The following is a 14,212-nucleotide window of genomic DNA, read 5'->3' as shown; positions in this document are numbered from 1 at the left end:
TGGTCATGGGTTATTACAATAAACAAGCAGCCATCTAACCGTACTGCCTTGTCTTTAGTGTATAATTTCAGCTGAGAACTAAATAACAATATTTTTAGTGAGTTAATCGCTCTGGCCATCCATCGAGCTTGGTACGTGGCACCCGGAAGGCCCTTTTGTACGTCTCCACCTAATAATGCTATAGACAAGTTCATCATCTCTCAATAGTCCTCTCTGACTTACATTAGTTACTTTAGCTCCGTAAAAATCGTTAAAATTAATCGTTAAAAATTACTAGTTATTTTAGCTCCGTAAAAATCGAGCAAATCTTTAATTTCGGATACAGTTAGGAACGATTCCACTGTTTCTCTATAGAACTGTAATTTAATGGGAACCATGTTTTTAAATATTGAGTTTTTCTACTGACATTGCTTGGTGGAACTGCATTTTAATAATAATAATAAAAATACTTTATAGCTTTATTCCACTTTTATTTATAATTTTTTTACCAGTGACCGGGTTTCGTCGTGACCGACACCAGTCTGACGATGTCGGTCACGACGAAACCCGGTCACTGGTAAAAATTTTTAAAAAAATTATAAATAAAAGTGGAATAAAACTATAAAGTATTTTTATTATTATTATCATGTTTTTAAAGTTATATTCAATTTTTTTCAAAAGTGAAATATCAAGACTTGTTAGTACTTGAAAGATTTTACTTAGAATACGCCGTTTAATGCCAGTTTATCTATGTGATAGCAGCAAGTGAAAAAAAGTCTTTCTATTTCAAACTTTAGCTCTTGATCATTGATGGAAAATTTTCTTGTGAATCCATATCTCTCTTCAGAATCTTCTTGCACAGGTTAGTATGATGCTGAAGATTTTGGCGCAGAAACATATTAATTTGCCAATTTTCTTCTTTAACAGCTCAAAATCGCCTGTCAGTCAGTTTTTTACCTTTTCCACCAAAGTGACCAGGATGGCATTGGTACACCAATCGTAGTGTATCTTGATCATTTTTTTTTAGACGAAGGTAAGATGTCTTACGCTTCAGGTACCAGACCAGGGACTATGAAGTATTCTAGTGTAAAAACACCTTTTTAAATAAATATTTCATGTAAACCATGTCGGGAATCGAACCCGAGACCTGCACGGTAGGCAAACGCACTGACCACTGCACCACGAGGCCGATTTTAATAAATTGCTCGTATGAAATAACCTAACCAATAACATAAAATTTACATTTAAGAAAATGAGGCACACATTTTATATGTTTAGATTAAAGATATCTATTACGAGGTGCCCATATTTTGTAATCGACTGTTTGTCTTTGACACAGGTACTTAACACAAGAAACGGTATATTTTTTTATATGGAGTACTCGATTTGATGTTAGAGAAATAATCTAAAAATAAATACATATATTAATACAAAAATAAGGTTGACAACATTCGGAGGACTATTACGATACCATATTAAGTATATAACACAGTGTGTAAAGTGGCCACTTAAACCAGCTAATGACAGGCCATAAGCCCTATAAATGCCTAGGCTTTCATATTTCTGTCTTTCATAATTTTCTCCATCTCTGTTGTAAAAATGCATTTATAATATGTATATTTATTACAAAGGAAAAAATCACAACAGATCAAAATTAAAAATGATCATAGTTTTTTTAAAGAATTTTATTTTTAATTTCTCTTAACAAAACATTTAAAACTATATTAGCGATTCAGGACATATACTTATAGCTAACATTTATAATGAAAGGATATATTTCAATTTACCTTCTTAATGTCGATGGTTTTATGTCCATATCAGACAAATTGAATGTAGTCCTTTCAATAAATAATGATACTGATTTATAGTACAGAAAGAAATTGATGATGTATAAAAATTATTAGTATGTATAAGAAATAAATATTTGAAAACAAGATGATTCTTGAATTTGACACAAGTCATAAATGTTACGAGGAATCAATCACATAGAGAAATTAGCGCACATCTCAGTAATGTCCAGAGAATGTTCCTAAACCCGCACTCTTCACCTTGAGAAAGTTCAACAGTCGCCCCGAGTGACTCGGGAACCACCTCCACTAATAACAGCTTCTGTGTTGTTTCCCATATTGGGAATTGCAGTACGATGTCTGCGGCCCGCTTTAGAACAGGAGCGTGCTCATGCCTCCCATTTCCGACTGCTCCTTGACAAAGATCTCAAAGTACTGATAGATAATGGTGACAGCAAGCAGGATACCAGTTCCTGAGCCGATGGCACCGAGGAAATCAGCCAGCACCGACAGAGCGCCGATACACAGCCCTCCGAAAGCGGCGGCTGTGGGGATGTACCTATTCAGCTCGTGGATCATGGAATTGTCTCGGTGCCCCCTCATCACCATCTGCTGCTCCTTCAGCTGCTTAGCAACCTAAAAAGTATTTTATTATAATAATATTTTATTTCAAAAATTCAACTAAAACTAATTCAGATTTTTAATATTTCTAAATTATTGTTTTTTCATATACAGAATTTAATCAAACCCTAAAGTATAATCCTTCTTCTATTGAGAATCACTGTACTTACATCTTTAGCTGAGGAGCCGGATACATCGATCCAGGTTTTGGAGAAGAAGGCACATGATCCCAGCATGAAGATAATGTAGAGCACCGCATGGACGGGGTCCTGCGCTATGTGGCCCAGCGACTCGGGTGGACTGAAGTAGTAACATAACCCTCCCACGGGGTAGGCACGTGCGGGCCCACCACCGCCCACGTCGGCCCAGACTCCTAACAAATTCACCAGGAAGTTCCCTCCAAACTTAACAGCCAACATCTACAAAAACAATGACTCGCATAATAATGGGGAATTCGTCACAATATTACTATTGTCAGTAATATGGTAAGGCTCTTTTTTCCCAACCAATTAAGATCTTACTGTTTCAGAACACATCCTAGTTCTAACAACTAGTAAATAACATTTCAGTCTTCTGTAAAACTCTGAAAGGTGAAAAATGTATAAGCTTTGCTAAATTAATTCATTACTAGCAGGCAACAGTCGGCTATCACCGACCTACAGGGTAAGAAATTTGGCCCTTTGAGCGTTGTGTTTATCTAAAGGCACTTAGCCCTGAATCCGAAGAGCTTTTACCAAGTTAGCTGACATCTGTAAATAATTCTATCTCATTAAAAGAATGTGAAATCTTTGTTAATTGCATGTAACTAAAAGAGATGACACCAAATCTGCACTATTCTTTACTGGTACTTTTATGACCATGTTTGTGTTGAGGCGGTTATTGTTATTAAGACTGCCAGAGCTGCTGAATAAAATGAATGCTACAAATAGTGGTAGTTGCACCCTGCGATATGTACCTTAACATAAAATTGTTACTCTTAGAATCCTGGTTTTATCTCTGTAAAATTTCACAAAGAATTGTAGATTTACAACAGCCCTGTTTTCTACACATGTGCGAACAAAAGGTGCCAGCCCAGGGACTATGAAATATTCTAGAGTAAGAACACCTTAAATATTTAGTATCAATCATATCGGAAATCGAGGCCGGCTACTATAACTCACATAATATAATAATTCCTTACCTGAGATATGACGTAAAGATTGGAAACGAGGGCACTTTGAAGAATGATAGGAATATTTGAAGTGTAGAATAGTTTGATGGGATATGAAGAATACTGTCCCCTGTAGCGAGCTGATTTGATTGGTAGATCTACTCTGAATCCCTAGAACAAAATTGAATCAATTTTAAAACAAGTTTTTTTTTCCCACTGCTGCAATATTTATTTTTTTGCATTACAACAGGCCAGGAAGCCAAGTTACCGTTGTGAATTACATTATGTCATTTTTTTCCATTATAAACAAAGATTCATAATAAAATATAGTGACCTCACTGGGGTTACCCGTGCCAAGGACACTTAACGATATACTTTAAAAAAATATTTTTACATGTGAGAATAAACAAAAAAGACTTAATATACAGAGATACTTAACAAAATGTTCAGAAAGTTTTAAACACTACGTATTTAACAACCAGGCTTGAGAAGAATCAGATTATATTTTTGTGTTCTCACTGGGAATCGAACCCGGAACCTTCAGTGTGTGATTTAAGTGTCTATATACATACATAATATTGCAGATATAGAGGTCATCACATTAAATTGATGATATAAAGTGAACATAAATCCTGTATTTAATTTTTATATGTTATATTTGACACCATTTTATTTAGAGTACATAGTTACACTAAAAAAAAATTGCTTCAATAGGGAAATATCACGTTTTTTTTAAAATAATAAGGATCTATGAAATACTGTTAAGTAAAAAAATATTTTTTTACTATTTATTAGTAGCATGAAAAAGATTTTATTTAATATTTTGAATTACCGCAAAAACTATCAATTGCATTAGCCACGCCCCTAAAACTTTGTTCGTGACCATTTGAATTGAACCATCGTCTCGAATCATGACGTCACAAAGGCCAGGCATGTTGCAATTTGTAGGGACATATTTTTTAATAATTTATTTTTAAGTTATGTATGAAAATATTTTTCCACAATATCCAAATTGATTTTAAGAATACAATTAATTTTTCTTAATCCATTTCATATATTTTTATCGGTGTTCGTAGTATGTGACATTTCCCTATTACAATTTGAAGCATTTTGTCATTTTTTTATTTATGTTTATATTAAAAACGTCATTAATAGCTTTTTCTGAAAAATCTTTTTTTTATATCATACAGTCTAGTACTTGCTTTTCAGGTTGATTTTAAATTTGTCTCTGTTGTAATTTTTTGTAAGTTTCTCTGGCTCTCGGTGCCTCATTGAAGGGAAATAATTTACGATTCAGAGTACAAGTGCATGTCGTTATCTTGACACACAACAGAAAAAAATACAGGACCATTCAAAACATACTGAATATAAAACTGGGGATTACAATTTGCTATTGAAATTTAGCTATTAATAATAATAAAAAATATATGACAAAAGTTGTAGAAGAAACATTTAGTGATTACCTGGAAGTATATTACTATAGCAAAGACCAGGACGGTAGCCAACAAGTTCATCAAGTTGGGAAGATTCTGGCGATAGAAAGCTTCTCGGAGGGCGCGAACTTTGTCTTGTCTCGTGGCCAGAAGATGGAAGAGGGCAATAACAGCGCCCTCAAATTCCGTTCCACGACCTGATCAATAGTTAAATATTGCGTGAAAAATATATTAATTATTTAAAGCGATAGTTGTATAAATAATTAATGTATTCACAAAATTATTTATTGTTTCTGACCTGTATTGACGGTGGCAGGGGAGAACGCTTTCCAAACAATTGTTTCGCAAATATTTGTAGCAATAAAGAGGGAAATACCGGATCCCAAACCATATCCTGAAAAACACAACAAAATAATAACAATGGTCAATAATAACGATAAACAGAATATAGATGCTGCTTATTCCGGTTAATATCATCAAAAAGGATACGCGGTTTCTCCGTTGAGTTGCAATGTACAGTGCGTATGAATGTTTAATAACTTTGTGATAATAAGTTAACAAGTAAACATAAAACTTGTTTTTAGTAAGCACACTAGAATATTTTATTAGAAAATGTTCGGTCACGCACACATAATTAAAGGTTTATTGGACTGCACATAAATGACAATACTGGTAACTAACCTTTCTGGAGCAACTCATCGAGTAAAAGAACAATCAAGCCAGCAACAAACAGTTGAATGATGATGAGGAGGCACACTCCAGCCCCAATTTCACTGGGTTCACCGTACATTCCTGTCATCACATACACAATAGCCTGGCCCACGGTGATCACCATACCAAACACTGTCAATAGAAAAATTAAACACATGTGTAATTAATTGCACTAATTCATTTTAACATATTAAGGTGGTTCTATTTCTTTTTTTTTATTTCGAACGGCCTTTGCGGTAAAAATGTTTTAGGACCTACAGATTAAAAGAAAAACAAAAAAATTCCGGCAAACTTTGCCGCGAGACTGTTGAAGTTTGGGTATTTTAGCATTTTCATGGTAGTTATAAATTATATAATTATGGAAAATACATACATATAATTATGGAAAAAATTGTTCCGCTTAATGAGGGTTTAACATAACTAGTGAGATTCTGGGATGAATTATTCTTATTATTAGAGGTTCCACTGTAGTGCAAAACTACTTCAAGTACATAAACTCATACAATTGACACAATATGATCGTAATCTCTTCAGCGGGAACAGCGGTCGTGCATGCTATTCTGACGGCCGCTCGCTCAGTTTTATGCAGTTTTACAAACTTATTTGTGAGGGTGCGGGGGGCTATTTATCAAAGCCATGGTAATATTTAATTTCATTAGTGAACATAATTTATGCATATTTAAATTGCAGAAAAACAATTCTAAAATTCAACCCCCTCGTGGCAAAGCTTACCCTAAAAAAATATTTTTTATTTAATTTTTAACTTATTCTACATACAATGGAACATCTTTTCTGCATAGGGCCATTTTGATAATTTCAATGTTTTTTTCTCCATACAAAATCGATCCACATATTCATGCATATTCATAAAATATTTTTGATTGCAAGAAAAGCCAAAAATAAAATGTTTTGAGTTGTAGGTGCCAAGAATTTTATACTAAAGATAAACCTTGTAAAATTTATTTTATTGTTTTGTTTAAAAAAGCATTTATCATTATAATACAAAAAGGTTGGATTTGTCATTTGTAGTTTCTGTCAGATTTACTCACATTTCTGAGCGCCATTGAAGAGCGCTCGATCCTTGGGGGTGTCTCCCACCTCGATGATCTTGGCGCCCGCCAAAAGTTGCATGATGAGGCCAGAAGTGACGATAGGTGAGATGCCCAACTCCATGAGGGTTCCCCTGTTTGAAGCCAGAATTACACGGATCCAGTAGAATGGATCCGCACTATCTGATGACATAATACCGAACAGGGGGATCTGAAACGGATCAATTAATCGCATTCAAATTTCAAATAAGAGGCATTCCATTGCGTGTTCGACTTGTGGGGATGATTCCAGAATCATCAGAATATACATATATACAGAATTCAAGAAAAAGAAACAGTCAATATGTGTGTTATTATTATTTGAATGAATGTGACTGGTGGGACGCTGGAAAATCCCTTCTTCTATCTTTGTGCATTTGAAGAGAAATTTATTTCAAATTATTCAAAATTAATGAGATTTTTTTTGTGTTTTTAATCATGTAATAAGAAGATTTATAACAGTTATAGAAAAATACAAAATTTTGACTGATGGGATTTCTAAATAGTAAATATGTATGATGTAATAGTTTCCGTAGACAAAAAAGTCTTTATTTAAAAAAATATTTCAGCATAAATTTATTTTAAAAAAGACGTATTTTATGATTAAATTAGAGGTGATAAATGGAAATTCAAAACTTATGTAATTTTCCCACTTTACATGGGATGCCCCATAACCAATTGTAATTTTGAAGCAAAATTAGACCTAAATAGTGTTTTAAGTTTGTGATTAAGTACTTAAATATTAAAAGCAATGATTGCTCTTTTTTAACAATTATTGTTCTCCCTAAAATCATTATTTATCGTCTTTTTTACTCTTGACCGCAACTAATGATGCATGGAGAACTAAATCCACACACAAATTGCCATAAATCTTGATCAATTATGTCATTAAGGTGAAACAATCAAACTTATGAGTCACATTCAGCAATAGTCATATTGAAGTCTGATGTGCTTGAAATGGTTTTAACTTTTTTATCAATAAAAAATGCAAATTTTAAAAGAAATACAAAAATTTGTTTATTCAAAGTATTACCCCTCACTAGCTATACATTTGTGCCATCTCTCTGGCAATACATGAATACTGTGACGAAAAATGACGCGTCTTTGGACTGAAACCATTCATCCAACGAATTTCGCACTTCCTCAGAATTGGCCAAGTGTAGCCCAGCTAAGCCATGGGCCATCGACCGGAACTAGTGATAATCAGAAGGGGCCAGATCTGGTGAAAACAGTGGATGCAATAGCAGATCCTATTTCAGTGTTTTGATGGTGTCCTGGGCAACGGAAATGCGATGGCACAGAGAGTTGTCATGCTGCAATATCACTCATTCGTGTCTCGTATCCCATTCTGAACAACAACGCTCTTGATATTAATCTGTTCCATGTATCCGAAGGGGTTTTTCGGAGCAGGATTCTCCTACTACTTTGACATGAGTCTCTTTCATTTTTTTCTTTTTTATAACATGTACGTACTGAATATATGTTTGTAATGTATATGTTTTATTTAAAATAAATTAATTGAATTAAATTGAATTGAATTCTGGACGTTTTTCGGGCAATGCATGATTCAAATTGATTAGTTGTTGTCGGTAGCGATCTGCATTCCAGATGAACTAGCTGACAAGACGTCTTACGCTTAGATCAGCTACATCTACGTCTAAAGGAAAAGTTATTATGCCTCTACGCAAACAGCGCACTAAATTCGGCAAATGCACATTTGCTGTCGCAGGCCCTATGGCATCACTCCCAGCAGAGATGCGAAACTGTGAGAGTGAAGTGATGTTTCGGAAAAAACTTAAAACCCACTTTAAATCACTTGAATAAATCCTTAGCAAGTGGTGACAAAGTACATTGTTTTTCTTAAATTATAAATTTAAAAAGTTAAAATTAAATTTATATCTTTATATAATCACTTTGTAAAGCACCCTTGAGGTATTATATTACAAAAATGGCGCTATATAAGTTATCCATAATAATAATTGACCGATTCACCCGTTTTCTTCAGCTCATAGTACACGGTTCCTTTTTGGTCCCACAAAACGCAGAGAATTGTCTTCTTTCTGAAGGGATTTGGCTGTGCCGTCAATGTTGATGGTTCGCTAGGTGAAAACCGCGATTTTTTGTGTTTCGGATTCTTCAAATATATCCACTTTTCATCGCCAGTAATAATTCTATGCAGGATTCTTTCATGCCGCAAAAGCAAAATTCAGAGGTGGCTCTTGGATTTTCCATGTGTCTCTCAGTCAACTCATGCGGCACCCGTTTTCCTTCCATTTGAACTTTTCCCGCGGAATGCAAACGTTTGGAAACACCTTGTCGAGTCATGTTTAATGCCTCTGTAGGTTGATATTGTGTTTGCGTATCATCTTCTCCCATTAATACTAGCAGGTCAGAGTTCTTAATTGTTTTTGGTCTTCCGGGGCGCACCTCGTCCTTAGTGTTGAAATAGCCACTTCTGAAGATTTTAAACCATTCTTCATGGGTAGATTTTGATGGCGCATGTCGCCGTAGGCCTCCTCAAGCAGAGAAGTACTTCAGCTGCACTTTTTTTAAGTTAAAGCAGAAAAGCAAAACTTCCCGCAAATGCTGTTCATTTGGCACAAAATTCAACATCTTCATTGTTAAAATAAATATTTTTCCTTTGCGATATGTGTTGGTATAATGACTGATTATTGTTGACAACTGTTTAGCCTTAAAAAAACACAACTTCTGACATGTATGTTCACTACACATGCCGCTAGTGGCGTCTATGTGTGAAACCCGGAAGCTTAGTTTGTATCTAGTACAATGCACTTCACACAATTGATGAATCGTCGTGAATGAAAGGGGTGTCATTTTGCCTGTTGATTTGTTTATTAAAAACGAATTCATGCGGGTTGAATTCGGAACTTCAAAATAAAATGATGAATGATGGGATTTACTCATATTAACTTTATAGGTAGTTCAGGGGGTTATAGAGAAGAAACACAACATACCTGACAACATACTAAAAAGATGAAAAGGGTAATTGCAGTCCACAGTACTTTCTCCCGAAATTGAATCTGGAAGCAACAAAAATCTATAAGATTACAGTGGAGAAGACTCGCGTATGACATCTATGCAAGTACCATATTGCACAGTTTTTAAGTGTAAATTATTAAAATCCATGACAATATGGCATATAGATTGAAAATAAATACAGTTATCCTCAAAATAGGTCAGAGAAAATGAAATGGGTAAAAAGAAAGGTTAATGAGATGACGTGCTTACCTTTCTTTCGGGTTTCGCTATTTCTGGTAGAATGCTACAAAAGGGTTTAATAACTTCGAGGAATTTAACTGAAAGAAAGAATAATAAATTAAAGCGAACAGTGTTAGTTATTCACATACAAAACCTCAATTTAAAATAAATATGTATACGTAGGCAAAGCAGTATATTAAATGTATCTTTTTAACCAGAAATCGGTGTATTACAGAATAAAGTGTACACAAATTACTAGTTGGGCGTTCCGAAAATAATTTTACTTACTCCCCATGGTGATTTATTTTATAACTTATTCTAATAAACACGACCAGTCGATCGAAGAACTGACACAAGCAACGGAACCCGGGTTCCTGAAAAGATCAAGTACGAAGTGAGCGTGCGTAGCCGCCGCATCTACTCTTTTCGAATGACACGTCCTCAACGTCACGTCACGTGACCGGTGATGTTGGATCCTACATATTACCATATATAAAAATAAATTAAATAAAATAATAAGTATTTACTCACGGAACACAACGTTTATGTTTATTATAAAATTTAAACATCAGTATTCAGCCAACACAGAGACCTAAAAAGGTAATCCACATAATTTAATAATTCTTAACCGTTCTTTATTCCTAACTTAAGTACCGATACTACACCATACACATACAACTTACACCTATTTTGGTACGGGTTTACCTAGATGCAACAAAAAACCAACATTGGAAAATATACATAGTACATTGTACACTATTAGTAATAAAAGATAAATATTTTTTCAAATATATGTATTGTGTAACGTACGCGTTTGTTACCACGATATGCTTCTTCTTCTGCCGCAATTAGACTTCCCGGCGTAAACGGAAAGCCACCCCTCCCCCCCCCCCTCTGACAGAGTTACAACGCAATTTCGGAAGGTAGAGGCATGACTGCGCCGACTGCAAGTCAACACCAACAGTCCTGAAAAGGACTTTTCACCCGGTTCAAGTGGTCTAGAGAGGCGAAAGCAGTCAGCTTTTGGAGCACACTGTACGGAGAAAGTAAATAAATAACTTTACAATGAAAACCCATCCACATATTGAATTTTTAGTTTCTGTCTCAGATTTGTTCGTTTTTTTTGTACTCAATAATTACATTATATAGGGTTAATATTACACGTCGAAGGGAAGAATATTCTCCTGACACTGTGAAACTTTTTTTGAACATTTTTGAAGTAATGATGGTCTATGAAATACTTTCCAGTAAAAAATTTTTTTTTTGCTTTTTATTAGTAGCATAAAAAATATTTTTTAATTTGTAATTTTGAATTCCCGCAAAAACGGCTATTGCATTGGTCACGCCCTTATACATCGCGATTCATGTTTATTTTCAGCTCTGTTTTAAACCATTTTATTTTTTTTAGAACATCGTCACGAATCTTGACGCCACAATAACTATCAATCGCGTTTTTCTAGTGACATATTTTTGAAATATTTTCTTTTTTAAAGTCATATATGAAATCATTTCTCCGCAATATCCATATTGATTTTGATAATACAATTAATTATTCTAAATCCATTTCATACCTTTATATTTTTATCGGTATTCGTCGTACGTGATATTTCCTTATTGTGTTCTTTAAATATAATAAACGTTTGCAACACTGAAAACTTTTATCTTTCGTGTACTATCAGCGTTGCCAACTCTACCTATTTTTCGGTAGAGAAACTGTTTTCTAAAAAATAGTAGAGATGAAAATAATCGACTAAATTTACCAATCGAATGATTAGTAGTCGAATGAAGGAAATAATAGAATTAATCATTCGAATGAATAATTTATTTCCGGTATACCATAGACAATAGACACAGAAATTTATTCAAAGTCAAACTCCGTTTTTCGGAAGAAATATCCATGCTTTGGAAATGTTAGGTACTTTTTTTTCCTTTATGAGAAAAAGAGCCTTCTACCAAAATGTGATAACATCGGCCAAAAACAAGTGACATAGATTTACGAATTAAAATGAAAAACAACACAAATATAAAGGAATAACAATATGAACACAATCAAAAAACGATACCTACATTGCATGAAAACTTAGAGTTGGTTACATTCTAGAATATTTTCAAATGTTTTGAATTTTTATTTTACTTAAACTAATAATATTATATGAAAAATAGAAGTCACGTTCTAATACGGATTTTATTTCTAGAAAGCCGGGATGTGAATATAAAAAAAGTCGTGTGTTTATTGTATGTAACCCTAATAAAAAAGTAATTCAAAAAAATATTTAAAAAAAAAACAAATTAATACTGATTTTCAAACAAACAAATGGGAAAATGGAGACATGGTTTGAAAATTAAAAAATACCACCCGTAGAGCAACAAATTATAAACCTACATAGGTGATTTTCACAAAAATGGCGCCATATAAATTATCCGAACATTAGGTACGTCAGTTTGTTTTTTTTTAACTATGGCAATAATAATAATGTAAACCATGATCCTTACTTTATGGTATTTAGAATATTTACATGGGTATAATTATAGTCTGTGGTTATCATTACTTGACATAACCTAATATTTATCTGCCAAAGGATGAAAATTAAAATATTTTTGTTTCATATTTATTGTTTAGGTCCTTAGAGTATATACTTTAGGTCACGCATGTAAAACTACAATCATCTGTTATTGTGTTGATATTTCAGATCGGATGGATTTGATATAAATTTTATTATTATTAAGTACACAAATAGGCTAGCAGCAGACCTATAAACAAACGTCACTTTATTTTATTGTTATTGTAAAATGATGCACTTTATATATTAATTATTAATATACATTTTTATTTTATCTGTGCTGACATAACTACAAAAAACAAAAGCATTTTGTTTCAACTATCATGTCCGCCAGATCCCAGCGCCCATTACGTAATAAATAATAAAGAATTAGTTGGCGATGAAAGATGAAAGTAGTCGGCGTAAAGCTCGCCCATTGGTCCATTTGCAGTCGGATGAATTTAACGCACGCCTATTGGTCTATTTGTAGTCGAGTGAATTCATTAGTTTGGAAATTACTAATTCATTCGATAGTCGGCGTGAGACTCGCCCATTGATCTATTTGTAGTCGAATGAATTTAACACACGCTTATTGGTCTATTTGTAGTCGAGTGAATTCATTCTTCTTCGTATTTTCATGGCCTTTTCACATCTCAACTTGGGTGTTCTGGCCAGTGTCGAGTATTTTTGTTTTTTTTTTACATATATACCCATGTGTTAGTAATATAATATGTACAAGTTAGTATTTAATATAATATATACATATAATAATAAAACATATTTACAGCTTTACACCATTTACAACTAGATATTTACATAGGATATTAAATACACGTTTATTGGGCGGGGACAGGAGAGTTGGAATATGAATACTGCAAATGCACAAAAATAGATCACGTATCAAAATATAAGTATTTAGGTATTATTATAGATTCCACTTTTAATTAGGAAGAACAGATAAAAACAGTTTGCAATAAGCTAAGAGTTTGCCTACTTAACATGTACCATTTAAAACCATACATACCATACCCAGTGCTGAGACTAGTTTACTTGGGGTTAGTTGACCCAATTATTCAATATGGATTAAGAATATGGGGATTAAGTTTCAAATCTTATACGGATAGAGTCTTGAACTTACAGGTATAAATTTTAAAAATTATCGTACCTGTAAAAATAAAGAATGAGGCAAAAGACAATAATAAAATATTATTTGATTTTGTTAAAGTTTTGCCAATTAACAAACAGTGTCAGTATAAATAATGACAGATCATTTCCTCGATTGCAATTTTAAATCCAAAATAAACCACCAGATAATGACCCGACAAGTATTGGCACAGCAGCTGATGGTACCACGACAGAAAAACTACTATGGTGACAGAACAACGGGTAGTGTAGTACCAAAACTGTACAATTTAATACCAGCTGAAAATCGTGAAGAAAAAACCTAATTTCATTTTTAAAAAAAGTCAAAAAATTATTAAACAGCAAGTGAAACTTAAGTGTATAAATATATTATATTCTTTAATTATTATTTAACTATGTACTTACTTATAAATTTAAAAAAAAAATGTAATGTGACCCGCAGACAAGCTTCGGCTTTGCGGGAACAAAAATACAATTTTTTTTGTTACTTATTTGTTAAAATGAATAAAACTTTAAAAAAAAAAAATAGTGAATGGGATAT

The 14,212-nt window shown here is 33.4% G+C and overlaps 1 protein-coding gene across 1 annotated transcript; it reads right to left on the bottom strand.

Annotated features, from left to right (window-relative positions):
• Positions 1-1,649: 1,649 nt before the first annotated feature.
• On the bottom strand, positions 1,650-10,384 carry Sec61alpha (SEC61 translocon subunit alpha). Its single transcript, XM_088236882.1, has 10 exons — positions 10,277-10,384; positions 10,019-10,086; positions 9,745-9,810; positions 6,731-6,941; positions 5,652-5,813; positions 5,269-5,364; positions 5,001-5,167; positions 3,568-3,708; positions 2,558-2,806; positions 1,650-2,402 (listed from the first exon to the last, which is right to left on the bottom strand). Exons 1-10 carry the CDS (start codon positions 10,281-10,283, stop codon positions 2,139-2,141), a joined length of 1,431 nt encoding a protein of 476 aa, XP_088093008.1. The 5' UTR covers positions 10,284-10,384; the 3' UTR covers positions 1,650-2,138.
• Between the last annotated feature and the right edge of the window lie 3,828 nt (positions 10,385-14,212).

This window comes from Micrasema longulum, unplaced genomic scaffold (assembly GCF_059751315.1).
Source record: "Micrasema longulum isolate JH-2025_06_02 unplaced genomic scaffold, ASM5975131v1 h1tg001613l, whole genome shotgun sequence".
Taxonomy (NCBI): Eukaryota; Metazoa; Arthropoda; class Insecta; order Trichoptera; family Brachycentridae; genus Micrasema; species Micrasema longulum.
This window is presented reverse-complemented; position numbering and strand designations above follow the sequence as displayed.

Coding starts and splice junctions, on each gene's coding strand:
- Sec61alpha (XM_088236882.1), bottom strand. Junction 5,814..6,730: donor CTTCAATGGCGCTCAGAAAT/GTGAGTAAATCT, acceptor TTCTATTGACAG/TGTTTGGTATGGTGATCACC. Junction 5,365..5,651: donor CGATGAGTTGCTCCAGAAAG/GTTAGTTACCAG, acceptor TGTGTTTTTCAG/GATATGGTTTGGGATCCGGT.